General features: G+C 41.0%; 1 protein-coding gene across 4 annotated transcripts in view; it reads right to left on the bottom strand.

Moving 5' to 3' along the window:
- The window catches only part of LOC111979130 (CMP-N-acetylneuraminate-beta-1,4-galactoside alpha-2,3-sialyltransferase), a 120,026-nt gene extending 92,504 nt beyond the window's left edge, over positions 1-27,522 (bottom strand). For 2 of the 4 annotated variants that reach the window (XM_024009441.2, XM_024009443.2), the window contains exons 1-2: positions 27,298-27,522; positions 6,092-6,240 (exon numbers count right to left, since the gene is read on the bottom strand). In XM_024009441.2, the coding sequence (XP_023865209.1) occupies positions 6,092-6,200 (109 nt within the window). In that variant the 5' untranslated portion in view covers positions 6,201-6,240; positions 27,298-27,522. Of the gene's footprint in view, positions 1-6,091; positions 6,241-27,297 lie in introns of those variants that run through there. The other 2 variants (XM_024009444.2, XM_070448970.1) reach the window with 2 other exon arrangements.
- Positions 27,523-27,864: the final 342 nt, after the last annotated feature.

Genomic DNA, 27,864 nt, shown 5'->3' with positions numbered 1-27,864 from the left:
GTTAACGTGAAAGGCCACCTGTGGCAGGGTGTTCCCTGGATCAATAGGGGTTTAGGTGGTGGACAGGCTTGGGATTTTAGGGCGAAGTCCATTTGGCCTTCAATAGGTATCCAATCTGCAGTGCACCAAGGCCACCTGCTAGGTCACCAAGGCCATTAACCAAATAGCCAATTAAATTGATTTGAAAACTGGAAAAAAACGTTGCTGGAGAGGAAGAAAATCGCTCAGGGATTTCACCATGAGGCCAATGGTGACATTTAAAAATGGTTACAGGTTTAATGGCTGTGATAGACCGTGCGCCACTTGGGAACTAAGGCACTGCATCTGTAGTGACGCCTCTAGCACTGAGACACAGCCTGGATTCAAACCAGGCTATCACAATAAGCCGTGATTGGGAGTCCCATAGGGCGGCTCACATTGGCCCGCGTTGTCCGGGTTTGGCCGAGGTAGGAAATCATGTGTAAATAAGAATTTGTTTTTAACGGACTTGCGGTTAAATAAAAACTACTACAATGTTGTTGATCCATCCTCAATATAATTAAAATTGCAATACTTATGTTTGCTAGCTGGGACAGGCGAATGCCGCAGAGTACTGAACTATAAACCAAGCAAAACTTGTGTACTATCCATGGTACTCCCTGCTGATCATGTCTGCCAATCACATTATTCRTATCTAAGGTAGTARACAGCTGGTGATTACAGCTCGAGATAGCAGTTTGTCAGACTGAGTTCTACCAGGTAGACTTAAAAAAAAATGTGCAGTCTATATTAGTTATAGAAACATGATACCATCAATGCAAGCTGTAAAATGGCTACCAACTTAGAACACAAAAGAACCGTAGTAATGTAGCTAGCAATCTAATTACAACACGTAGATCTGTTGCTATATAGCAGGAGAAGATAGCTTTATCACCATCGATGATGTCATTCCGGGTCAAGGAGCGTTTAGTTATCAGTTTATTCCAAGTAATAATTTAAGACCACAAATCTAAAAGGATAAGGATTGTAATTCTAATCTAGCATTGGCTAGCTTTCAAAAATGTGTCTACAGTTTCCTATTCATATGATCAAGACAATTTGTATTGCACGCTGCTGATTGGTTCCAAATTCTCTTTTTTTATTATATTTTTTTTATATATATATTTTTTTTAAATAGGCAAGTCAGTTAAGAACAAATTCTTATTTACAATGACAGCCTACCCCAGCCAAACCCTAAAGACGCTGGGCCAATTGTGTGCCGCCCTATGGGACGGCTGGTTGTGATACAGCCTGGAATCGAACCAGGGTCTGTAGTGACGCCTCCAGCACTGAGATGCAGTGCCTTAGACCGCTGCGCCACTCGGGAGCCAAAAGTTTAGAAGTTCAGCAAATTTGCCTGGGCGGCCAAGTGTTGAATTATCCTTTTAATGAGAAGTACAAGAATTGAAGGTGCCAACAAATGTATATAGTCATAGTAAGAATGTTTTACTGTCATATACACAAACATTATGATCATCAGCTCCTCTCTTGAAGGGGATCCATCAACTTCATGTTTTCAGTCTTCGGCCCACCACCTAAGTGCCTTGCAAAAGTATTCAGACCCCTTGTTGACAAAAAAAATTACAATAACATTTTTATCCCACTTTGTAAGACAAAATGTGAAGAAATCCATGGGTTCTGAATACTTTTGCAAGGCACTGTATAGGCCTCGAGAGGCTCTGATATCAAACTGACAGACTGACTGAAGCACTCACTCAAATCCATCTTGATGAATAAGTTCCCATAGTCAGTGATCATTTAGATTTGTGAGAAGGGGCTCAGTCTCTTGACACTACAACCARACTATATGGGCCAACCTCACTACTCTAGTCCTGAAATTAGAGGAGGAAACCGGAGACCCTAAATATTGACAGTGTAAAGGCAATGCACAAAGGGGTCTTGTCACAGAAACTTCAGAAGTGTCAAACATCCTCTGGAGTTGCTGCAGTGGGAATAAAAACATCCATATCAACTTGTTTGAAGTTCAAGTTGCCAGGTAGATCATGTCCAAATGCTAAGAAATAACAGGGTTCCAACATGACTCAGCCCTGTGGCCTAGCTGCTCTGTTGACCATTAGTGACACACCAGTTTGGTGCTTTACATTGTAAAACATGAAGTCAATTCACTGGTGGTCAGCAAGTTAACAGCCTATTCACTGTAGGGATAAATATTTACATAAGAGTAGTTAAAAAGGGTATCTTTTCACCATAACTCATACACAACACAATGTGCTGAACGGTGATTTAAAGACTCCCAGAGTAGAATACCTCAAAAGTGTAGAACAGGGATTATTCGGTTTGATCCTCTGTGGTGATATAACAGATAAAGTCAGGGACGTAAACATGCTCCCTGTCCTCTTAGACAAACAGACCTCCGGACCTTAACATCTGGCAGCAGTGTGCAAAAAGCCACAATTCCCAAATCCAGTGTTTTTCTGKACTAAATGTTTATGGTCTTCGTGTTGAGAAATATAATTGGAAACAGTCACTTCAGAATCATCTATGAATGAATCAAAAGGACATATTAATAATTTTGGAATAATTAAAATTACAAAAACTTGAGCCAAATGAAAAAGACTCAAATTAGTTATTTTGAAAGGGCATGCGTATTGCAAATTACAATGCTTACTGGGATTGTAATGGGAGTAAGACACCGTAACTGGAGCTTTTGATAACTTGAAAGAAGTCCCTTACTTTATACAGCAGAAGAAGCTTGGCCTCCCCTCATCTGAGTCTCACTGTGGGATTTCAACGCCCTCCGGAGTTCTAAAATGTCCCTCTTAGCTTCTCAAGCTTCCTTCAATGTCTCAGGCTACAAGTTACTCATCAGAGGCAACCACAAAGCACGAACTTCAACTCACATTCAAACACTTCCTGTGAACAGTGCATCTACAGTGTTTCCTACTGATAGGAAACACCTCTGACAGCCAGTTCTAAAAGTTCCAGGGAATGTTTATGGGAAATCTTTTAGCCCCCTCTGCTGGWTACAAAGATAAATATCAGTGACCACCCAACAGTGAAACATCACCCAACCATCCACGCCCTGGGAGACTCAGGTTTTCCACCATTACGTAGCCCTCTTCATTACCAACCCTGATTCATAACCAACCGACACCCAAAACATGCCAGGCGGGTACAGAGCTGACCACGGGGCTCTCACAGCCTTCAGCCTGTATTGGTASCCTGCAGCTGGAACTTTAGTCCTCATCAACTACAGGAAATAAATGAGAGAAATTGGCTTCGGCTACCTAGGCAATGGCAATAGACACATATATAGAGTCAAGATTTATTAGTCGTATGCATGTGATACGCATGGTATACATCGTCCATGAAACTTTACTTGCAGGTTCCTTCGACAATGCAACAATAAGAAATAAAAGAATATGAACATAAAGTAAATGTCTCAGTAGAATAGAATACATATTTTAGGAACAGGAAGGAAGGAACTATTTATAGCCCAAGATGTACACRTTTATTGGGGGAGTGTACAAATTGAGCAGTATAATAAGTCTGGTAGCAGCAGTTGTGATGTGTGTGTAGCATGAATCTATGCGTGTGCACAGTCCCTTCAGAAATGTAATTCAAAATGTAAACTCACCCATCTACACACACACAATACCCCATAAAAATGAAGTGAAAACATGCACATTTATTGAAAATGAAATACAGCAATTTCTCATTTACATACGTATTCACACTCCTGAGTCAATACTTGTTAGAATACCCTTTGGCAGTGAWTACAGCTGTGAGTCTTTTTAGGTAAGACTAAGCTTTGCACGCTTGGATTGTACAATATTTCCACATAATTATTTTTAGAACTATTCAAGCTCTGTCAAGTTGGTTGTTGACTACTGCTAGATAAACATATATGGTAATAGTTGAAAATGGTTAAGCCGATTGAAGTCAAAACTGTAACTAGGCCATTCAGGAACATTCAATGCGGTCTTGGAAAAACACTCCAGTGTATATTTGTTTATTGTCCTGCTGAAAGGTGAATTCCTCTCCTAGTCTCTGGTGGAATGCAGAATGAAGTAAGTTTTCCTCTAAGATTTTGCCTGTGCTCAGCTTTGTTCCGTTTCTTTTTATCTTAAAAAAAACTCCCTAGTCCTTGCCGATGACAAGCATACCCATAACATGATGCAGCCACCACTAGGCTTGAAAATACRAAGAGTGGTACTCAGCATTGTTGCGTTTGCCCCAAACATAACACTTTGCATTCTGGACATAAAGTTCATTTTTCTGCTAAATGTTTAGCAGACTTACTTTAGTGCCTTATTTTCCCTCTGTCAATTAGGTTTGTATGGCGGAGTAACTACAATGTTGTTGATCCATCCTCCGTTTTCTCCTATCACAGCCATTAAACTCTAACTCTTTTGAAGTCACCCTTGCCCTCATGGTGAAGTCCCAGAGCGGTTTCATTCCTCTACAGCAACTGAACTTTGAAGGACACCTGTATCTTTGTAGTGACTGGGTGTATTGATACACCATCCAAAGTGTAATTAATAACTTCACAATGCTCAATTAGATATTCAATGTCCGTTTTTAACCATCTCCCAATAGGTGCTCTTTTTTGCGAGGCATTGGAAAACCTCCCTTGTCTTTGTGGTTGAATCTGTTTGAAATTCACTGCTCGACATTACAGATCATTGTATGTGTGGGGTACAAAAATTAGGTAGTCATTCAGACATCATGTTAAATAATATTGCACAAAGATTGAGTCCATGAATCTTATGTGACTTGCACATTTTTTCCCCTGAACTAATTTAGGCGTGTCATACCAAAGGAGTTGAATACTTGACTCAAGACATTTCAGCTTTTCYTTTTTTATAACTAATATCATTCCACTTTGACATGRKGGGKTRTTTAGGTCAGTGACAAATTCTCATTTATATCAATTTAAAATTCAGGATGTAACAACAAAATATGGAAAAAGTCAAGGGGTGTGAATACTTTCAGAAGGCACCTTGTGTACTATGTATTCACACCCCTTGACTTTTTCCATATTTTGTTGTTACATCCTGAATTTTAAATTGWTATAAATGAGAATTTGTCACTGACCTAAACAATACCCCATGTCAAAGTGGAATGATATTAGTTATAAAAAAAGAAAAGCTGAAATGTCTTGAGTCAAGTATTCAACTCCTTTGGTATGACACGCCTAAATTAGTTCAGGGGAAAAAATGTGCAAGTCACATAAGATTCATGGACTCAATCTTTGATCATTGAACATGAGAAACGTTGCAGAAAATAGAAACATTGTGGTCTTTGACCACCAGACTTCGTCATCTTGATTTCCACTAAAGACAAGAACCTAAGAACTCATCTTCAGTTACAGAGAAAAAACATTATTCTGTTTAATTTCCTTAATTCCTTGTTGCTTGAAAATCTTCCTTACAGTTTAAGTGTGCTGATATGCCATAGTAACATAGCCAATCACAGTCCTTGTAGTAACACTACCCACTGGGCACAGACATCAGTTGTCTAGTTTTGATTTACATTTGGTTGAGTTGAATGCTATGTGAAATCAACAAGAAATGTCACCATRTCATTGGATTTAGGTTAAAAGTTTGGTGAAAGAGACAAAATTCCCTTAGGTTGAAGACTTTAAAAAATCCAATCAGTTTTCCACGTTGATTCAACATCATCACATTGAATACTTTGGTTGAAATGACGTGGAAACAACGTTGAYTCAACCAGTTTCTGACCAATGGGTAGCAATTATGAAACCTCAGCCTTCCCCAATATGACTTGTTAAGCAAATGTTTTCTCCTGAACATATTTARGCTTGCCATAACAAAGGCATTGAATAGTTATTGACTCTAGACATTTCAGCTTTTAATTTTTTATTAATTTGTATTAAAAAATAAATCCACTTTGACATTATGGGGGTATTGTCTGTAGGCCAGTGACACAGATCTTGACTGACAAGCAGAGAGACACAGAAAGACAGGAGTAAATCAACAGGCTGAAAAGTATATAGATACAGAGGAGACCGACCAGCAATCTAACACAGACTGGATAGACAAATGGATGGATGAGTGGATAGAGGCATAGGCTGTCTAGTGTAACTCACGTGGCTTCTGGCCCCATACGTGCAGGTGTAGCTTCCCAGAGGAGTAGTAGATGAAGCCCAGGACCAGCATGGGGCACAGGACGAACAGCAGCTTGTGTGACGACTTCATTGTGGTTCTGTCATTCACATGGCACCATGCAGCACATCACCTACAAGGATACAGGAGATGCAGAGAAGTGAAAGTACAAGGGAAATGAGGAGTCAGTAATGTGTGCAAATAGGCTGGCTGTWAGAAATGGCTTAGGCTGCTTAACCTTTCCCAATCTACTCTCTTTAAATGACAACTGATCGAAGAATAGCTTACCCAATGAGGTGATTACACAATAAGGTGKCTCACCAAACCAAGTTCTTAGTTCCAGCTTTCCATTACTCAGTGCTCATGAAGGGAGGGAGAAGATGAGAAGCCAGTGTGTTGCAGAAGTTGGCGCACACTGCTTGTCAGCGGCTTAACTGCAATTGTTGAAATTAGTCAACAATGTCTAGTAAACGTTTCCTGCTGARCAAACATCCAACTAGGCTGAGCCACAGACGTTTTTACATTTCCAAAAACTCTCCATAACTGAGGTAATATGATCCAACTGGCCTCCCCAACCATTGGTTCCCACTAGAGGTCGACCGATTAATCAGCATGGTCGATTTCAAGTTGTCATAATCAGTAATCAGCCTTTTTGGATGCCGATTACATTGCAATCCATGAGGAAACTGCGTGGCAGGCTGACCACCTGTTACACAGGGTGCAGCATCAAAACGACCTTATAGCTGCAATGTGGCTGCAATGAGCCATGGTAAGTTGCTAGCTAGCATTAAACTTATCTTACAAAAAACAAACTACACATGGTTGATATTACTAGGTTAACTAGCTTGTCCTGCGTTGCATATAATCAATACGGTGCCTGTTAATTTATCATCGAATCACAGCCTACTTCAACTTTGCCAAACGGGTGATGATTTAACAAAAGCACATTTGCGAAAAAAGCACAATGGTTGCACAAATATACCTAACCATAAACATCAATGCCTTTCTTAAAAACAATACACAGAAGTATATATTTTTTTAAACMTGCATATTTAGTAAAAATAAATGCATGTTAGCAGGCAATATTAACTAGGGAAATTATGTCACTTCTCTTGCGTTCAGTGCAAGCAGAGTCAGGGTATATGCAACAGTTTGAGTCGCCAGGCTCGCTGCGAACTGTCTTTCTCCCTAAAAAAGACCGTAATTAATTTGCCAGAATTTGACAATTATGACATAACATAGGTTGTGCAATGTAACAGCAATATTTAGACTTAGGGTTGGTTCCGTATTTCACTGAAAGAATAAAAGTTTTGTTTTTGAAATTATAGTTTTCCAGATTTGACCATATTAATGACCAAAGGCTCRAATCKGTGTGATTATTATAATTAAGTCTATGATTTGATAGAGCAGTCTGACTGAGCGGTGGTAGGCAGCAGCAGGCTCATAAGCATTCATTCAAAGAGCACTTTACTGCGTTTGCGAGCAGCTCTTAGCAATGCTTGAAGCACAGCGCTGTTTATGATTTCAAGCCAATCAACTCCCGAGATTATGCTGGCAATACTAAAGTGGCTATAAGAACATACAATAGTCAAAGGTATATGAAATACAAATGGTATAGAGAGAAATAGTCGACACTTCATAATTCCTGTAATAACTACAACCTAAAACTTCTTAACTGGGAATATTGAACCACCAGCGTTCATATGTTCTCATGTTCTGAGCAATGAACTTAAACGTTATATATATTATTTTTTTAAAGATCGGCCGATTAATCGGTATTGGCTTTTTTTGGTCCTCCAATAAATCGGTATCGGTGTTGAAAAATCATAATCGGTCGACCTCAAGTGACAAAGGAAGAGGCACTATGCCCACACTCGTGCCCTGAGAACTGAAATATAGCACTGATGAGTGAAGAGATTCATATCTGGGATATGAAACCATCTCTTAATCGCATTCATTTAGCTCTTCTGTGCGGTTTACAATCACCCCGGCCCAGAGGTCTACTGCAGAAAAAAAAATGTAACCCAACAACAAAGCAATTTTGTCACACCTGCAAATTCCAATCATCTTCAATTACTATTATTATGCACAGAATAGTGTCACAATACCAGAATTTTAACTTTGATACCGGTACCTGGCTTACGATACCACAAACAAAGAAATAATGCATATTAGGTAAAGTCACAGAATGGCACTTGCTGAGTTTCTGTCTGGATCAACTGCTCTGGGACCGGTTCTAACGATGAACCAGTCAGAGCTCAATGGTTCTAACGAACTTAGCCATAAGAYGCTTTTGGGAAACCAGGCCCTGTTCAATCACTGGGAATTTTTTGAGCTCAATACCATTACTTTTAACAGACTTTATGTCTATTATTTAGAGACAGCCATAWATGCATTTATTAATCAATTATACAATCAATTTGACTTTGGTTAAAAACAAATTTAACTTTCAGCTGAATTCACTACCCTAGTACTATGTAAAGCAAAACATAATACAAAATATACTTATTTCATAAAGATAATCATTTATTTGATTGGTAAATCTATTGATAAACTGGGTAAATCAAGATGTAGTCTAGGTCTATTCACAGTGCATGCATTGAGTTGAGCTTGTTTCAGGACTTATTTTGTAAAGTGTTCTAGCCTGTATGGACACTGTTTTGCAAACTGTAATGAACAGTTTCAACATTTCTACATGCCGTGTTGCATTATTCAAGTGGGTTAACTTCTGTGCAGCGGGAGTGTGGGGGCGCTAACAATGCAGCCCAGACAGCTCTAGCAATGAATGAATAGGTGGCACAGGCACTCTGCTCTTCACTCTATAAAGGGGCTGTACTGATTGATAGTCTTGATCCTCTCAGTCACATTTGACAGTAGTAGTGAGAGTAACAAATTCTAATGCCGAAACGTTTTTTTTTTTAGTACTTAMGTTTCAGTATACCGTGCAACACTAGCACAGAGCCTGTGGAGACACATTATGCCTTGGATTTGTGGGATGTGACATGTAAAACTGAACCTCAATTCAAATTCCATTTCATTGTCTTTTTTCTCTCTCCAAACTGCTGGAGGCATGTGCTAACAATGGTTTTAAAGGCCCGGTGGAGTGAGGCAACTGTGCACTGAGCTGAATTAGTGTAGAAATATGAATACATTACCTCTTCACAACAACCACTATAACAGAGATGGAGCAGCATAAAATGTAAAGAGCAACAGACGTTAAAAGAAAAGGCATACTGTATCCTGATTCTATAGTTATGACTAGAAGATTCTATAGGACAGGACTATTCATAGCAGGATTAGGCTTCTCATATGGCAGCACCTAATCATAAAAAACAACAACTAATAACACAACTTTGTCTCTCGGTCTTGCTCATAGCATATGTTCAGTAAACGGTGTAAACTGACTCAGACACCGCTTTGGGTTGTTTCTCACAGAAACAGTCAAGTCAAAACAGAACATTCCAGCCAGTGTGCACATCAGCATTCTCTAATCAAAGTTACTCAACACAAACACACTCAATCTCCAGAAAACCACCAGATATGATTGCTGCCACGCGCAACTGATTGACACCTATGAAGAAGCTGGTCATCCCACAGTCTTGGCCTAGACGTTAGTCCTGAAATGAGGACTGTGAACAAGTCTGTAAAGGAAAGACTGAGGTCTTGCCTAGGCTAGAAATTAAGCATAAAACATGTGCACATCATTTAGAGCTAAATATACAGTCGCTAGTGAAAGTCTACACACCCGCCCTTGGAAACTCACCACCTCTTGGAAAGCCATTCTGGTGTGTCTTTGGCATGTGAGTAAAATGTCCTGCTGAAAACCTAACCCTAGATTTATTTTTCAGAAGACTAYGGCAGGGTTAGGTGGTATCCAGATTTTCATACACAGTATTACTGGAAGTGCATACAAAACACACACAAATTGGCGTGATAATATATTATAATAAAAAGCTCCACAAAACATGAATTACGGTCTTTGAAATTATTGTMAAACTTAATAATAAACAGGGTTAGATCATGGAAGTAAATGTTSTTACAATTTTCTATAGGTAGGCCTAAAGGTTTTTAGGTAAAATAACTATCAAAACAGAAAGTTTCTTGAAAGAGGTGATATGTCAGGCCTATTGGGRAAAAAACGATGATCGCTTAATGCAGGGTTTGTCAACTAGGTTTGGTCTTGGGCCAAATTTTTATTGAGCTAATAGGTCAGCGGGCCAGGACATAAATTAGTTTATAATATTAGCACAATTAATTAGCCTACACTACAAATTCAACAACATGTTTAACGCATTCGATTAGTAGGCTACATAATAAATACTCAAATATTATTTTGTCTATTTCTCTGTGCGTTGATTGGTTGGGAAAAAACAGGTCTACGTAGCCTACACAAATTTATTTTACGTCAACATTTGATCAGAATAATTAGCTTGATAGCAAGARAAAATGTCGCTCAAAAAGTTATCAAAATAAGAAAGAAAAAGGTGGATAGTGAAAAGGAAATGTACAGAGAGATATGCGTCAATCTTACCATCTTTTCCCAATACCAAGCCAGTGTGTCTTATTTTCAATGAAAATGTTGCTGTTTACAAAGACTTCAATTTCAGAAATCTTTTTGAATCTAAGCATGGAACTTTCAAAGTGGCCTTCCTGCCACCAGACCAGAGCCTGACACAGAAACATTGAGACGTTAACTGCAAGCTACACAAACAGCTTTTTGGCCTGACATTCTGTCACTTAAAATGGGTTAAATTACATGCAGTTACATGGAAGAGGAAAACAGTCGTGGACATGGTGGAAAACGTAATGCCTTTACTAAGAAGCTTGAGTTTGCGATTTGGACTTTTCATCTGGAAAGCTACTTGCACTTTAGCACATCAGGGATGTGCTCAGGAGTGCCGAATCCTTGTGTGCGTTGTGGTGGCATGCTCAAAGGAATACAGCACAATAAAGAAACTTGTATTTTGTGTGCTAACAATGTTTGGATCGACTTTCACCTGCAAGTACTCACTTTCCTCTATGAACCAATATAGACTCACGACAGGAACCGGCTTTCACATAAGAGTATAGTATAGTATACTACCTAGCAGGTAGTATAACTTTTCATACATTTCATTACATTCAATATAATACAACGGTTTGATTTGTCTAATCTTAGCAATTTCTTCTATCTAGCTACATAGCCGTCTTTGTATCAAAAATAATTGCGTAATTATCGCATTACGTCGTCCTAACCGCAGTCTACACTGCTACTGCCCCAGCAGCTAGCCAGCTAGCAAACGTCCACCGTCTACCGAATAGCAGCACTGTAGCAACTATTACACTCAACTGAACGACTTGATTAGTGTAGTGTTAGCTAGCACATAGTTGTCTTTGCTGTCTTCGTATCCAAGATAATTGTGTAGTTTAGAGTGTTGTAGTTTTAGAGTGATTATCTTAATTTACCGAGGTTAGCTAGCCAGCTATTTGTCGTCCTTAACAAAAGAGACACTGCTAGCTAGCCAACAGCTAGCCAACGTCTACCGAATAGAACTTCCGCACTCAACAACCCGGTCGCATTCCGCTTCGCTCCACAGTGTATCACATTTCATTTCATTTCATTACAGTACCACGGTTGGATTTGTTTGATCGTAGCTAGCTACACAGCTAGCACATAGCCGTCTTTGTATCAAAGATAATTGTGTAGTCTAGACGATTTTCTAGGTTAGCTAGCCAGCTACTGTCGTTCTTTTAACGCAACTAACGTAATCAACACTCAGCTAGCCAGCTACCCCCGAATAGCAGCACTGTAGAAACTATTACACTCAACGGAACGACTTGATTAGTGTAGTGTCAACAACGCAGCCACTGCCAGCTACCTACAAAGTCAACAACGCAGCCACTGCCAGCTAGCCTACTTCAGCAGTACTGTATCATCTAATCATTCTAGTCAATAAGATTCTTGCTACGTAAGCTTAACTTTCTGAACATTCGAGACGCGTAGTCCACTTGTCATTCCAACTCCTTTGCATTAGCTTAGTCTCTTCTGTAGCCTGTCAACTATGTGTCTGTCTATCCCTGTTCTCTCCTCTCTGCACAGACCATACAAACGCTCCACACCGCGTGCCGCGGCCACCCTAATCTGGTGGCCCAGCACGCACGACCCACGTGGAGTTCCAGTCTCCGGTAGCCTCTACTGCCCATCTGCGGCCAACAAAGCAGAGTTCATCTCAGCCTATGCCTCCTCCAGTCCCTCGACTTCTTGGCACTGACGGAAACATGGATCACCACAGATAACACTGCTACTCCTACTGCTCTCTCTTCGTCCGCCCACTGTTCTCGCACACCCCGAGCGCTTCTGGTCAGCGGGGTGTGGCACCGTCCTCACTCTCCCAAGTGGTCATTCTCTCTTCTCCCCTTACCCATCTGTCTATCGCCTCCTTTGAATTCCATGCTGTCACAGTTACCAGCCCTTTCAAGCTTAACATCCTTATCATTATCGCCCTCCAGTTCCCTCGAGAGTTCATCAATGAGCTTGATGCCTTGATAAGCTCCTTTCCTGAGGACGGCTCACCTCTCACAGTTCTGGGCGACTTTAAACTCCCACGTCTACCTTTGACTCATTCCTCTCTGCCCTTCTTTCCACTCCTCTCCTCTTTGACCTCACCCTCTCACTTCCCCCTACTCCACAGGCACAATACGCTCGACCTCATCTTTACTAGATGCTGTCTTCCACTAACCTCATTGCAACTCCCTCCAAGTCTCCGACCACTACCTTGTATCCTTTTCCTCTCGCTCTCATCCAACACTTCCACACTGCCCCTACTCGGATGTATCGCGCCGTCCCAACCTTCGCTCTCTCTCCCCGCTACCTCTCCTCTCCATCCTATCATCTCTCCCTCTGCTCAAACCTTCTCCAACCTATCTCCTGATTCTGCCCCCTCAACCCTCCTCTCCTCCCTTTCTGCATCCTTGATTCTCTATGTCCCCTATCCTCCAGGCCGGCTCGGTCCTCCCCTCCCGCTCCGTGGCTCGACGACTCATTGCGAGCTCACAGAACAGGCTCCGGCAGCCGAGCGGAAATGGAGGAAAACTCCTCCCTGCGGACCTGGCATCCTTTCACTCCCTCCTCTCTACATTTTCCTCTTCTGTCTCTGCTGCTAAAGCCACTTTCTACCACTCTAAATTCCAAGCATCTGCCTCTAACCCTAGGAACTCTTTGCCACCTTCTCCCCTCCTGAACCTCCTCCCCCTCCCCCCCCCTCCTCCCTCTCTGCAGATGACTTCGTCAACCATTTTGAAAAGAAGTCGACGACATCCATCCTCGTTTGCTAAGTCAAACGACACCGCTGTCTGCTCACACTGCCCTACCCTGTGCTCTGACCTCTTCTCCCCTCTCTCTCCAGAGAAACTCGCGTCTTGTGACGGCCGCCGCCCAACAACCTGCCCGCTTGACCCTATCCCCTCCTCTCTTCTCCAGACCATTCCGAGACCTCTCCCTTCCTCTCCTCGCTCATCAATCATCCCTGACCGCTGGCTACGTCCCTTCCGTCTTCAAGAGACAGAGTTGCACCCCTTGAAAAAACCTACACTCGATCCCTCCGATGCAACAACTACAGACCAGTATCCCTTCTTTCTTTTCTCTCCAAAACTCTTGAACGTGCCGTCCTTGGCCAGCTCTCCCGCTATCTCTCTCAAATGACCTTCTTGATCCAAATCAGTCAGGTTCAAGACTAGTCATTCAACTGGACTGCTCTTCTCTGTATCACGGAGGCGCTCCGCACTGCTAAAGCTAACTCTCTCCTCTGCTCTCATCCTTTCTAGACCTATCGCTCCTTCGATACTGTGAACCATCAGATCCTCCTCTCCACCCTCTCCGAGTGGCATCTCCGCGCGGCCCACGCTTGGATTGCGTCCTACCTGACAGGTCGCTCCTACCAGGTGCGTGGCAGAAATCTTGCTCCTCACCACGTGCTCTCACCACTGGTGTCCCCAGGCTCTGTTCTAGCCCTCTCCTATTCTCGCTATACACCAAGTCATTGGCTCTGTCATAACCTCACATGGTCTCTCCTATCATGCTATGCAACGCACACAACAATCTTCTCCTTTCCCCTTCTGATGACCAGTGCGAATCGCATCTCTGCATGTCTGGCAGACATATCAGTGTGGATGACGGATCACCACCTCAAGCTGAACCTCGGCAAGACGGACGCTCTCCTCCCGGGAAGGACTGCCCTTCCATGATCTCCCATCACGGTTGACAAACTCCATTGTGTCCTCCTCCAGAGCGCTAAGAACCTTGGCTGCCTGACAACACCCTGTCGTTCTCAACTAACATCAAGCGGTGGCCCGTTCTGTAGGTTCATGCTACAACATCCGCAGAGTACGACCCTGCCTCACACAGAAGCGCGCAGTCCTAATCCAGGCACTTGTCATCTCCCGTCTGGATTACTGCAACTCGCTGTTGCTGGGCTCCCTGCCTGTGCCATTAAACCCTACAACTCATCCAGAACCGCAGCCCGTCTGGTGTTCAACCTTCCCAAGCTCTCACGTCACCCCGCTCCTCCGCTCTCTCCACTGGCTTCCAGTTGAAGCTCGCATCCGCTACAAGCCATGGTGCTTGCCTACGGAGCTGTGAGGGAACCGCACCTCAGTACCTCCAGCTCTGATCAGCCCTACACCCAAACAAGGCACTGCGTCACCACCTCTGGCCGCTCGCCTCCCTACCACTGAGGAGTACAGTTCCCGCTCAGCCCAGTCAAAACTGTTCGCGCTTCGCGCCCCCACATGGTGAACAAACCCCTCACGACGCCAGGACAGCGGAGTCAATCACCACCTTCCGGAGACACCTGAAACCCACCTCTTAAGGAATACCTAGATAGGATAAAGTAATCCTCTCACACCCCCCCCCCTTAAAAAATTTAGATGCACTATGTAAAGTGGCTGTTCCACTGATGTCTTAAGGTGAATGCACCAATTTGTAAGTCTCTGGATAAAGCGTCTGCTAAATGACTTAAATGTGAAATGTAAATAAGTCAATCCCCCGATCTGCGCATTAAAATCACACCCATCTCACGCGACAACTTTTCCCATTGAGTAAGTCACTTAGTGCCTATAGACTATATTTACTAATACTAACATTATGTGAGTGGTTATCCAGGGATATTTAGGTCTCAAGCTGACAGTAATTTCTTTTCTGTAGTTAATTTGCAGCCTATCCCGATCAACACATCGCTTTTCTTTTAATGATGTTTTATGTAGGTGCTACATTTTTGGCGAGTTGCAATTGTAAATAGGCCTAAAAAAATATATAATCATAATTTTTATTGTAAAAGAAGCTGTTAGCCTCATAACTTAACTGCTGAGGTAGGCTATTTTATATAGACCTAGCTCGGAAAATAGACTCCAAAAGCCCCCTTGTGGTAAAGTCAAATTAAAATGAAGATTGTTGAATGAATTACTCAACTGGTATAGTTTTTCCATCTGTTGCTATATAACTAAAGTTAGCTATATTTTCAGTACTAGACACTGTTCACCTATTGATTGCGCTGCGTTGAAGCATATTCAGCACCACAAAATGGTCACACACACATTTAAAGTCAGAAGTTTACACACTTAGGTTGGATCATTAAAACTCATTTTTCAACCACAAATGTCTTGTTAACAAACTATAGTTTGTTAAGTTGGTTAGGACATCTACTTTGTGCATGACACAATTCATTTTTCCAACAATTGTTTACAGATTGTTTCACTTACTATTCACTGTATCACAATCCAGTGTGTCAAAGTAACATACACTAAATTGACTGTGCCTTTAAACAGCTTGGAAAATTCCAAGAAAATGATATCAAGCTTAAAAGCTTCTGATAGGCTAATTGACATCATTTGAGTCAATTGGAGTGTACCTGTGATGCATTTCAAGGCCTACCTTCAAACTCAGTGCCTCTTTGCTTGATATCATGGGAAATCAAAAGAAATCAGCCAAGACCTCAGAAAATAATTGTAGACCTCCACAAGTCTGGTTCATCCTTGGAGCAATTTCCAAACGCCTGACGGTACCACATTCATATGTACAAACAATAGACGAAAGTATAAACACCATGGGACCACGTAGTCTCATACCGTTCAGGAAGGAGATGCATTCTGTCTTCTAGAGAAATGTACTTTGGTGCAAAAAGTGCAAATCAATCTTAGACAAGCAAAGGACCTTGAAGATGCTGAGAAACAGGTACAAAAGTATATATATCCACAGTAAAACCAGTCCTAAATTGACATAACCTGAAAGGCCGCTCAGCAAGGAAGAAGCCACTGCTCCAAAACCGCCATAAAAATGCCAGACTACATTTTGCAACTGCACACAAAGCACAAAGATCGTACTTTTTGGAAATGTCCTCTGTCTGATGAAACAAAAATAAAACTGTTTGGCCATATGACCATTGTTATGTTGGAGGAAAAGGGAGGATTGCAAGCCGAAGAACACCATCCTAACCGTGAACACAGGGATGCAGCATCATGTTGTGGGGGTGCTTTGCTGCAGGAGGGACTGGTGCACTTCACAAATAGATGGCATCATGAGGTAGGAAAACTATGTGGATATATTGAAGCAACATCTCAAGACATCAGTCAGGAAGTTAAAGCTTGGTCGCAAATGGGTCTTCCAAATGGACAATGACCCAACCATACTGCCGAGGTTCTGGAAAAATGCTTATGGACAGCAAAGTCAAGGTATTGGAGTGGCCACACAAGCCCTGACCTCAATCCTATAAAACATTTGTGGCAGAACTGAAAAAGTGTGTGAGCAAGGACCTACAAACCTACTCAGTTACACCAGCTCTGTCAGAGGAATGGCCAAAATCACCCAACGATTGTGGGAAGCTTGTGGAACGACCCGAAACGTTTGACCCAAGTTAAACAATTTAACAGGCAATGCTACCAAAACCCAATTGAGTGCATGTAAACTTCTGACCCACTGGGAATGTGATGGAAAAAATTAAAGCCGAAATAAATAATTCTCTCCCCTATTATTCTGACATTTCACATAGTTTGTTAACAAGAAATTTGTGGAGTGGTTGAAAAAATGAGTTTTAATGACTCCAACCTAAGTGTACGTAAACGTCCGACTTCAACTTTATATATATTTATTTATCTTCATAATTAATTTGGGGGGCCAAATAATATTGCAGGCAGGCCAGATTTGGCCCGGAAGCCACCAGTTGGTGAACYCTGGCCTAATGTATAGATAATCGAACAAAAATCGAACTTAATAGAGCAGATGTATGTWCGCATAAATACTAGCTACAATGACACAATTACCTAGCTACCCACCTCATTACTTTCTGTTAGCATGTGCACACCATCATGCTTTTGGGATACGTCTTTTCAGATACCATATTCTTAAGTTGTGGACACTACATCACCTCGCTTGCTGTTGGTCTCTCTCATTTTTGTAAGTCAACTTGATTTTGCACCTGTGTGTTTTCTCAATTTCTTTATGGAAACATTTGGCAGTAGTTAAAGCAATACKGATCTTGATCCAGAAGGGGATTGAAAGTCTGTAGTCTGAGTAGCAGTCTTTTTAGCTAACATTCCACTCCTTGGCACACCATGTCATTGCCAGAGACTGGTCTTTCGGCAATCTCAATGTTCAATATGCAGCTGAATTTACGGCAGAGTTGCTCATTGGTTGTTGAAAATAACATTTTCCATGACTATATGTGGAGCCTCATAATTTGAATAACAAAATAAAAAACATTTAGTTGTTAGCTAGGCTAGTTGTATTCTGATGCTTAAAATCTAAGCAAATAGGTTTTGTGGTTGGAATTGCAGTATGTATTTAGTTTAAAAATCTAGATGTGAGCTAGCAACTTTTGACAGACTGGTTTCATCTGGACAATCAAAAAATGGTTGCTTAGCAATCGGATACCAAGGTGTTCTGTGGAAAGAAAAAAGTGACAGAGTTCCAGTACTTGGATAATCATTGTGATTGGAAGATATGTGGGTTATCAAATCAGGATCAACTCCTCTGTTCGCCTTCAGTTCATTACTGATTTTCTTCTTGAGCTCTTTAATGATTTTCTTCTAACTTTTTACCTGGGCTTTGCTCCCGTCAATTATTTTGATCATGACAAACTCCAGTCCCTGCCGGTGACATGCATACCCATAACATGATGCTGCCACCACAATACTTTAAAATACAACTGGAATCAAGAACATTGAACTTACTCCACATTAATGGCCAGTATGACAAAGAGAAAAGGGAAGCCTGTGCTAAAAGAATCCCCTCCATCATCTCTTCTGTTTGCAACAAGGCTGTTAAGTAATCCTGCAAGACACCAAAGAAATTAACTTTTTGGCTTAAATTAAAAACTACAGGTTTGGGTCATATCCAATACAAAGTAAAAMCCCCTGTATTTTCAAGTATTGTGGTGGCAGCATTCTCTTATGGGCGAGGCTAGTGTAGAAATAAGAWTATATTAACTCTTTACAGCGACCACTATAACAGAGACGGTGCAGCATAAAATGTAAAGAGCAACAGATGTTCTCCAGGGGTTAAAAGAAAAGGCATACTGTATCCTGATTCTATAGTTATGACTAGAAGATTCTATAGGACAGGACTATTCATAGCAGGATTAGGCTTCTCATATGGCAACACCTAATCATAAAAAACAACAACTAATAACACAACTTGTCTCTCGGTCTTGCTCATAGCATATGTTCAGTAAACGTGTTAAACTGACTCAGACACCGCTTTGGGTTGTTTCTCACAGAAACAGTCAAGTCAAAACAGAACATTCCAGCCAGTGTGCACATCAGCATTCTCTAATCAAGGTTACTCAACACAAACACTTTTGACAGGGACTCATGTGGAGACCACGGTCTCTTTTACAGATGAGCCCTGTAATAAAAATATACACAACAATACAAAAACCAAAACAGAGATTAAAAAAACAAAATCATTTTTAAAAACACATTCTTCAGAAAAAAAGGTCCTTAATTAATCAGCCGTCTGAATTGCCCTAGAGGCACCAAGGTGCAAAAATCTAAAWGCTGATTTACTTAACTCTATAGAGACCGAAGGAATTTCCAGAGTTAGCCATCCCTGAGACAGGGTATGGTAACTCACATGTACAGTACCAGTCAAACGTTTGGACACACCTACTCATTCAAGGGKTTTTATTTATTTTTACTATTTTCTACATAACTAACACATAGGGAATCATGTAGGAACCAAAATATATTTTAGATTCTTTAAAGTAGCCACCCTGCCTTGATGACAGCTTTGCGCACTCTTAGCATTCTCTCAACCAGCTTCATGAGGTAGTCACCTGGAATGCATTTCAATTAACAGGTGTGCCTTGTTAAAGTTCATTTGTAGAATTTCTTTCCTTCTTTATGCGTTTGAGCCAACCAGTTGTGTTGTGACAAGGTAGGGGTGGTATACAGAAGATAGCCCTATTTTTATTTACCTTTATTTAACTTCTTTGGGATAGGGGGCAGCATTTTCACTTTTGGATGAATAGCATTCCCAGAGTAAACTGCCTCCTACTCAGTCTCAGATGCTAATATATGCATATTATTATTAGTATTGGATAGAAAACACTCTGAAGTTTCTAAAACTGTTTGAATGATGTCTGTGAGTATAACAGAACTCATATGGCAGGCAAAAACCAGAGAAAAAAAAAATCCTAACAGGAAGTGGGAAATCTGAGGTTTGTCGTTTTTGAACTCAGCCCCTATTGAATACGCAGTGGGATATGGGTTATTTTGCACTTCATAAGGCTTCCACTAGATGTCAACCGTCTTTAGAACGTTGTTTCAGGCTTCTACTGTGAAGTGGGAGCGAATGAGAACTGTTTGACTAAGGGGTTGACTAAGGGGTCTGGAAGCAGCCTCGTTCTCAGTCACGCGCGTTCACATGAGGTAGCTCTCGTTCCATTGCTTTTCTACAGACAATGGAATTCTCCGGTTGGAACATTATTGAACATTTATCATAAAAACATCCTAAAGATTGATTCTATACTTAGTTTGACAAGTTTCTTAGACCTGTAATATAACTTTTTGAACTTTTCGTCCGACTGGACCTGAACGCGCGTTTGGATTTGTTTACCAAACGCCCTAACAAAAGAAGCTATTTGGACATAAATTATGGACATTACCGAACAAAACAAACATTTATTGTGGAACTGCGATTCCTGAGTGCATTCGATGAAGATCAAAGGTAATAATATTTATAATGCTATTTTTGACTAATGTTGACTGCGCAACATGGCGGATAATTTTTTGGCTGAAGCGCTACTCATTATGCTTTTTCCGTAAAGTTTTTTTAAATCTGACACAGCGTTGCATTAAAGGAGAAATGTATAAACACTTGAATTTATCAACATTTATAATGAGAGTACTGTGAATTCATGTGGCTCTCTGCTCAATCACAGCATGTTTTAGAACTACTGAACGTAACGCGCCAATGTAAAATTAGATTTTTGATAAAAATGCATTATCGAACAAAACATACATGTATTGTGTAACATGAGGTCCTATGAGTATCATCTGATGAAGATCATCAAAAGGTTAGTGATGAATTTTATCTCTATTTGTGCTTTTTGTGAATCCTCTCTTTGGCGGAAAAATGCTGTGTTTTCTGTGCTTGGTGTGACCTAACATAACCGTTTGTGGAGCTTTCGCTGAAAGCATTTTGAAATCAGACACTGGCGGATTAATGGAATTTTATCTTAAAATGGTGCCTAATACTTGTATGTTTGAAAAATTTGATTTATGAGATTTCTGTTGGATTTGTATTGGTGCCCTGCAATTTCATTGGCTGTTGGCGAGATTTTATCTTTAAAAATGTACTTGTATGTTTGAGAAATTTGATTGATGAGATTTCTGTTGATTGATTTCTAACCACTAGCTACCCTGCCACCCCCTATTGGTATAAGACCAAGTCCATATTATGAGCAAAACACCTCAAATAGCAAAGAGAAACGACAGTCCATCATTACTTTAAGACATGAAGGTCTAGTCAAGTGCGAACATTTCAAGAACTTTGAACATTTCTTCAAGTGCAGTCGCAAAAAAAATCAAGCGCTATGATGAAACGTGCTCTCATGAGGACCGCAGAGGATCAGTTCATTAGAGTTAACTGCACCTCAGATTGCAGCCCAAATAAATGCTTCAGAGTTCAAGTAACAGACACATCTCAACATCAACTGTTCAGAGAGACTGCGTGAATCAGGCCTTCATGGTTGAATTGCTGCAAAGAAACCACTACAAAGACATCAAATATTCTGAGAGCAAAGAAAATTCAAGAGAAGGGTACAAAAAATGTCAGATAATACTGCCATTAAGAAAATCAAAACAAACGAGACATATCTTTTCAAGATCAGGTCTCGCAAAAAGAAGCATTCTGGCACTCTAACTACCCGCAATTCAACGTGCTCTGAACAAATTAATGGAATCGTTCAAACATTGGCACATTCTAAGATCCGATGACAGTTATCGGTAATGTGATTTCGGACCCTCTCTTGGTCGTATTCTCRCGGGGCAGAAATCAATAGGTTAACTCTGATTTACCACCACAAGATATCCCTGCACAACGTTTAGTTGCACCCCTACTGGATGGAAACTACATGTGTAATGGCTGTGCTCAATGCAATGGCACATATACATGTAGATCCTTCAAACTGCCCCAAACAGGGAAACAGATCCCAATCAAAGGTGTTATGACATGCTCCACTAAGGCAGTTATATATCCTTGTGGTAAAAATGTGTGGGTAAAACAAAATGCGAATTAAAAGTACGAATCTCGGAGCACCATTAGGTGCAAAAACTCGACTTACCCAGTTGCGGCCCACTTTTTGGAAGCAAACCAATCGATTTCCTCCTTAMGTTAAATTGGCATCGAACATGTCACCCTCCCTAGGAGGGGGTAACCTCGACAATTTGGTAAAACGMGAGGCTGCCTAGATCTTTAATTTAAAGACCCCTGCTTCCTTTGGTCTCAATGTAGACTTTGATCTGAAGCCATTCTTGTGATTTTGCCATTCATTGTAAATCTTTGTAGGCTTATGTAGCCAAATTGTATCTGTGATCGTATGCTATCCATTTGTGTTTTTTTGTATGCAATATATATGACAATTAACCAATGATCAGGCCACACCCAGCCATGATTACAGACACCTGTGTGTCCTTTGACACTATATAAACTAGTCACCCCGCAGCGTTTGTCATTATATCCTGATGAAGACAGTTTGTCTGTTGAAACGTTGGATATTAGGTTATTCAAATATTGCATCTGAGCTCCTAGAGTGTGCGGCTCTCCTTTAATTTTTCTTTGTTGAACATGAAAACGTATAATTGTTTGTGTGTTATTAGTTTAAGCAGACTGTGTTTATCTATTGTTGTGACTTTGATGAAGATCAGATCAAATGTTATGGCCGATTTCTGCATAAATCCAGGTAATTCCAAAGGGTTCACATACTTTTTCTTTCCACTGTATTTAGAATGCAAGGCACAGTTAACCAGCATGATTACCACAGCATTCTGCAGCGATACGCCATCCCATCTGGTTTGCGTTTAGTGGGACTATCATTTGTTTTCCAACAGGACAATGACCCAAAACACACCTCCAGGCTATTTGACCAAGGGGAGTGATGGAGTGCTGCATCAGATGACCAGGCCTCCAYAATCACCCGACCTCAAMCAAATAGATATGGTTTGGGATGAGTTGRACCGCAGAGTGAAGGAAAAGCAGCCAACAAGTGCTCAGCATATGTGGGAACTCCTTCAAGACTGTTGGAAAAGCATTCCCCATGAACCTGGTTGAGAGAATGCCAAGAGTGTGCAAAGCTGTAATCAAGGCAAAAGGTGGCTACTTTGAAGAATCTCTAATATAAAATATATTTAGATTTGTTGAACACTTTTTGTTTGGTTACTACATGATTCTATATGTTATTTCATAGTTGATGTCTTAACAATTATTCTACAATGTAAAAATAAAGAAAAACCCTTGGATGAGGAGCTGTGTCCAAACTTGTACTGTATATCAATAACGTTAGGTACAGCAGGAGTTTTCGTAAGACAGCTTTATAAATGTAAAGCCTTATATGCTCGCATTGACGCAAGCAACACTGAACCATGTATGAGAGCACCAGCTGTTCCAGACGACAGTGATCACACTTGCCCCGTAGCCGATGCTAGTAAGACCTTTAAAAACAGGTTAACATTCCCAAGGTTGTGGGACCAGGACGCGTACTCWGAGCAAGGTCTGACCATCTGGCAAGTGTCTTTATTGACATTTTCAACCTCTACCTGACYCGGTCTGTAATACTAACTTGTTTCAAGTAGACCGCCAATAGTCCCCATGCCCAAGAATGCCAAGGTAACCTGSCTAAATGACTATTGCCTTGTAGCACTCAAATCTATAGCCATGAAATTCTTTGAAAGGCTGGTCATGGCTCATAACACCATCATCTAAGACACCCTGGACCAACTCCAATTCGCATACCATCCCAACAGATCAAGCACTCTCTATTGCATTCCATACTTCCCTCACCAAACCGGACCGGGTTTCCTGCTAGCGATGGAACTTAGGCTATTGAGTGTTTTAACGATGTAACATGCGTTTCCAGAAACACAGCGCAGAGAGAATAGTAGCTAAGTGCATCATTGGAGCATGTGTCAATACTGAGGGGATCGAAAGAAAGGCAGCTGCTCTCTGATCAGCTTTCTATTAAAATCTTACCTTAACATTAGAAATATTTCACAATACTGACAACCATTACATTTTTATACATTGCTTGTTTTAATTAATTGCAAAGACATCGGCAACTTTGTACTTGTAGTCAACTTCGTTCTGAAGTTATCGGTGGTCACAGTGAGACAAACCATGTGATTCTATGTTAAGCAGATATCTTGCGTATAAAGTGACACGTAAGGGCAAAAAAGCATTTAACAMCGCACTTAGCTGTTCTACGAGTGGTCTGATGCAGGCGTTAGATTATAAGCATTTTCAAGTGCATTTTAATAACTATGGTTTTGGGAAACAGCKCAGAGAATTACGATGCTCCTACGAAGGTTCTAACGATAAAACTTAGCCTTAAGATGCTTTTGGGAAAACTGGCCCTGAACAAAACAAATACCTATATGTAACCCGATTAAGGAAACTAGGCGTATGTCGCAAGTCACAACTTCACAGGAGAGCGGTTTGAAAGTAATTATTTTTWACCAAAATGCATTTTTTGGCAGAAATGCCTTCTCTAACATGTGAACTTTCATGTGCCTTAATATCAAATTTGTATGCCATCTGGAAATACAAATAAATTGTTAAATTACAAGCACAGTTGGTTTAGCCCCAGAAAGAGAGAGCAATCTTCCCGCTAGCCATGATTGGCTGAGATAATGAGTGGGCTGGACATGCCGAGAGATGGGTTTGAATTGGTCTATCACACAGCACGCGTCTGTCTATTGGAGCTGGTCAGTATGTCTAGGTAATTGTGTCGAGCGCAGCTTTTTTTTTTTAAGTATTGCGTAGTAAAACTGCATAAACCTMATGTCAAGTTAAAGTGTACTGTTAGCTAGCTAACGTTATGTGTATGCTCTCCACTTTCTGTAAGACCGAGTTTTGCAATYAGTGGAATTCGAGTATGATAGCTGAGGAGGAGAAGACCCCAGCCTGGATTACATCATAAAACTAAGGCAACCATGCATGGCATCAGACAGGAGACGCAACCATGATGTATACTGGTAAGATTCAGATATTACACATTTCTAATTTTGACAGAAAGTGGTTTCATTTCAAGTGTACTGTCAGCTAGCTTGGTCGCTTGCTAACGTTATGTGTATGACCTTATTCTTCGTATCTCAGRCACATTTGCTTGACTAGTTACAGCCATAGAACCTGGTTGATTAGCTACCTGCAGATTCATGCAGGGTAGTAACGTCATAAGTTGTGATTACGGTCTATTGTTTAGCTAGCTAGCTCCATGTCTTAACAAAAGACACCACTCTAATTTTGACAAAGTATTTTCATTTCAAGTTTAAGTGTACTGTTAGCTAGCTAGCTGGCTCACTAACTCACATTACGTCATGCATTGTGAGTCATTGTTTACCTAGCTATCTAGCTCAATTTCTTAACAAAAGACTCGTCTTAGTGTGCCAGAGTGCAGAATAACGGATGCATTTTTTAACGCTCAACACCCGTTGAATATGTCCAGTGTCAGTAAACGTCAGCAACAAAGCATAATTTAATTGTTGCCAGCAGCACAGTTAGTCACCAACGCTCTGGATAACATGAAAAAAAGCCTAACCAGCTCTGCTAGGGCGAGTAAAATGGTCAGAGTGGGGTGTTCTCTCATTATGTGTCTGGAAGTAGCTAGCCAATGTTAGCTTGGGTGCTTGACTGTAGTTGAGGGGTCAGAGCATTCGGAACAACCCTACTTATTGGCCAGAGTGTCCAGTGTGCTCTCTGAACGCAAAACCACAGAGCGATAGGGCGAGTAATGTTCAGTGAGCTGTGCTCTCTCTCTTAGATGTCTGGAAGTAGCTGGCAAGTTAGTACAGAACRGTTGGATCAACTCTTAAAGAGATTGGTGGGGCTAAGGATTAAGAGGGTGTGAACAATGCTGAATGGGTGTAGACAAAGAAGGGCTCTCCAATAGTTGTACCAAAACATTGAAAGACGGTTTTCTCAAAAATGAGTTTATAAATTGATCAACTTTCAAAGCAGAATTACTTTCCCATTGTTTTCTAAAATGCAGTGTATGATATACCATTTTGTAGCTGAGTCTACTTTTATCCAATGTAAAAAAWWWWAWAMAAATATTCAAATGTTGCTACATAAAACCGAATCCAGGTGGTGAGTCACATAAGAATGCTGTTCATTGACTACAGCTCAGCACTTGAGTACCATAGTCCCCTCCAARCTCATCRCTAAACYCAGGACCCTGGGACTGAACACCTCCCTCTGTAACTGGATCCTGGACTTCCTTACGGGCCGCCCCAAAGCAGTGAGGGTAGGCAACAACACATTTACCACGCTGACCAACTACACGTTTCATCCATGAGTGCGTGGCTGTGCACAACTCCAACATCAAGTTGGCACACACACGCTTCTGCTACAACTCAGTCTATTACCTATACTGTTGCCTACAGGGCTCTAAGCTGACCCTTTTTACAAGGAGCACATGTGAAGAAGAAAAAAAATGTAGGCATACAAAATTTAGGATAAAAATATTTGGCGTATTAAAGCTAGAATACTACATTGTTCTAGGCGCACCGGTGCTCCAAAAGAAAAAAGAAAATCCAGGTCGCACATCAAAATATGTATGCGAGTAAAATGGTCGCACTGTATGAGAATGACAAATCTATAACACATTTCTATGTGAATTTGGTCGGGTCGCCCAAAAAGTTACATATTACAGCTTTAATACAGGGAGTAACTACTRGATAATGTTAATGTAATGGTTACGAGGGAGACCTACAGGGAGAGGATATTCACCCAACCTTAGATAAAGTACCAGATGATTAACGTTACTATCGTTCTTAACTGCCAGTCTAACGTCAGAGCCATTTGTAACTCGCTAGCTGCCTAGTTTGTTGGCTGGTTCGCCTTGCTAGCACGTAGGGAAAATAACGGTATTGCTGGTCCCATAATCACATTTCGCTATACAGAATGCAGCCGTTTTRCAATACAAACATCAATGCAGATAGTAGACTTAGCTAGCTAGTTAGACAAATTATATTTCCCTGACAGTCRAGTTGTCAAGACAATTAAAAAACGTTTGTATCCACCAAAACCCACAACAAAGACGGTGGATAGCTAACTTCATATAACTAGKTACTGTAGCTAACAGTAACAGGTTAAATTGGCACTCTTGCTAACCTGGAAGTTGCCGTTGGGTTTTGTGAGGTTTCTATGCCTTAAAGATGTAACGTTAGCTAGCTACCGCAATCACCACAACCAAGGGTTASGAAAGACGACTACAAACGATACACGATTGAGTAATTTACAAAAACATAGCTAGCTAACTAGGTTACCTACTTTAGATAGCTGGCTAGCTAGACGACAATGAAATGGAAAGATAGCGGTTGTCTAAAATAAACTGGATAACGTTAACTAGCTAACGTTAGCAGACGTTACAACGTAGCTAGCCAGACAACATTCACCACAACGTCGTATTAAAAACAGATTCGTTTTAATGTTTGTGGTAGTTACCTTATCGTCCCTTTTTCAGAACTGCCTCTTGTAGAAAAGGCTAGACGTAGCTAGCGCTAGTTTAAAAAACGAAAAGGTCGCAACCGTATCGCCCCTACTTTTCCGACCATCATCATGAGATCTGTTAGCTGAAGATGTTCGAGAATCACCCTCCCATATTGCTCGCGCCCCTTCCCAAGCTACTCTGGCTGAATGGTTGGTCTGTCACATGGTTATGTTGCGTTTGCGATTATCTCCAGTACTTCAATTGAGTTGAATGCTTGAAAACACCTTTTCATTTGTTCAAACCTTCACGTGGCACTCTCCCAGTCAGCTTTTACATTATATTCGGCTGTTGYGTGTGCAATGTTTGCAGTTTGCCTTTATGTACCCGATGGTAGCATCAAAATCCTTTCATTGTCCCCATCGTCCTTTCAACGTTTTAGCTATCTRACTGGATGTTTCACGTGCAACAATAGAGATGTAATGTATTTGTTGCATTGTAGCCTACACTATCTATAGCTTTTGCTTGACATGCACATATTTTGTTACCATACACATGGTCAATTATAAACAGGTCTGTTCTGG

The sequence above is a fragment of the Salvelinus sp. IW2-2015 genome, linkage group LG19 (assembly GCF_002910315.2).
Source record: "Salvelinus sp. IW2-2015 linkage group LG19, ASM291031v2, whole genome shotgun sequence".
Classification (NCBI taxonomy): domain Eukaryota; kingdom Metazoa; phylum Chordata; class Actinopteri; order Salmoniformes; family Salmonidae; genus Salvelinus; species Salvelinus sp. IW2-2015.
Note: the sequence above shows the minus strand (reverse complement) of the source record. Positions and strands in the feature narration are given on the sequence as shown.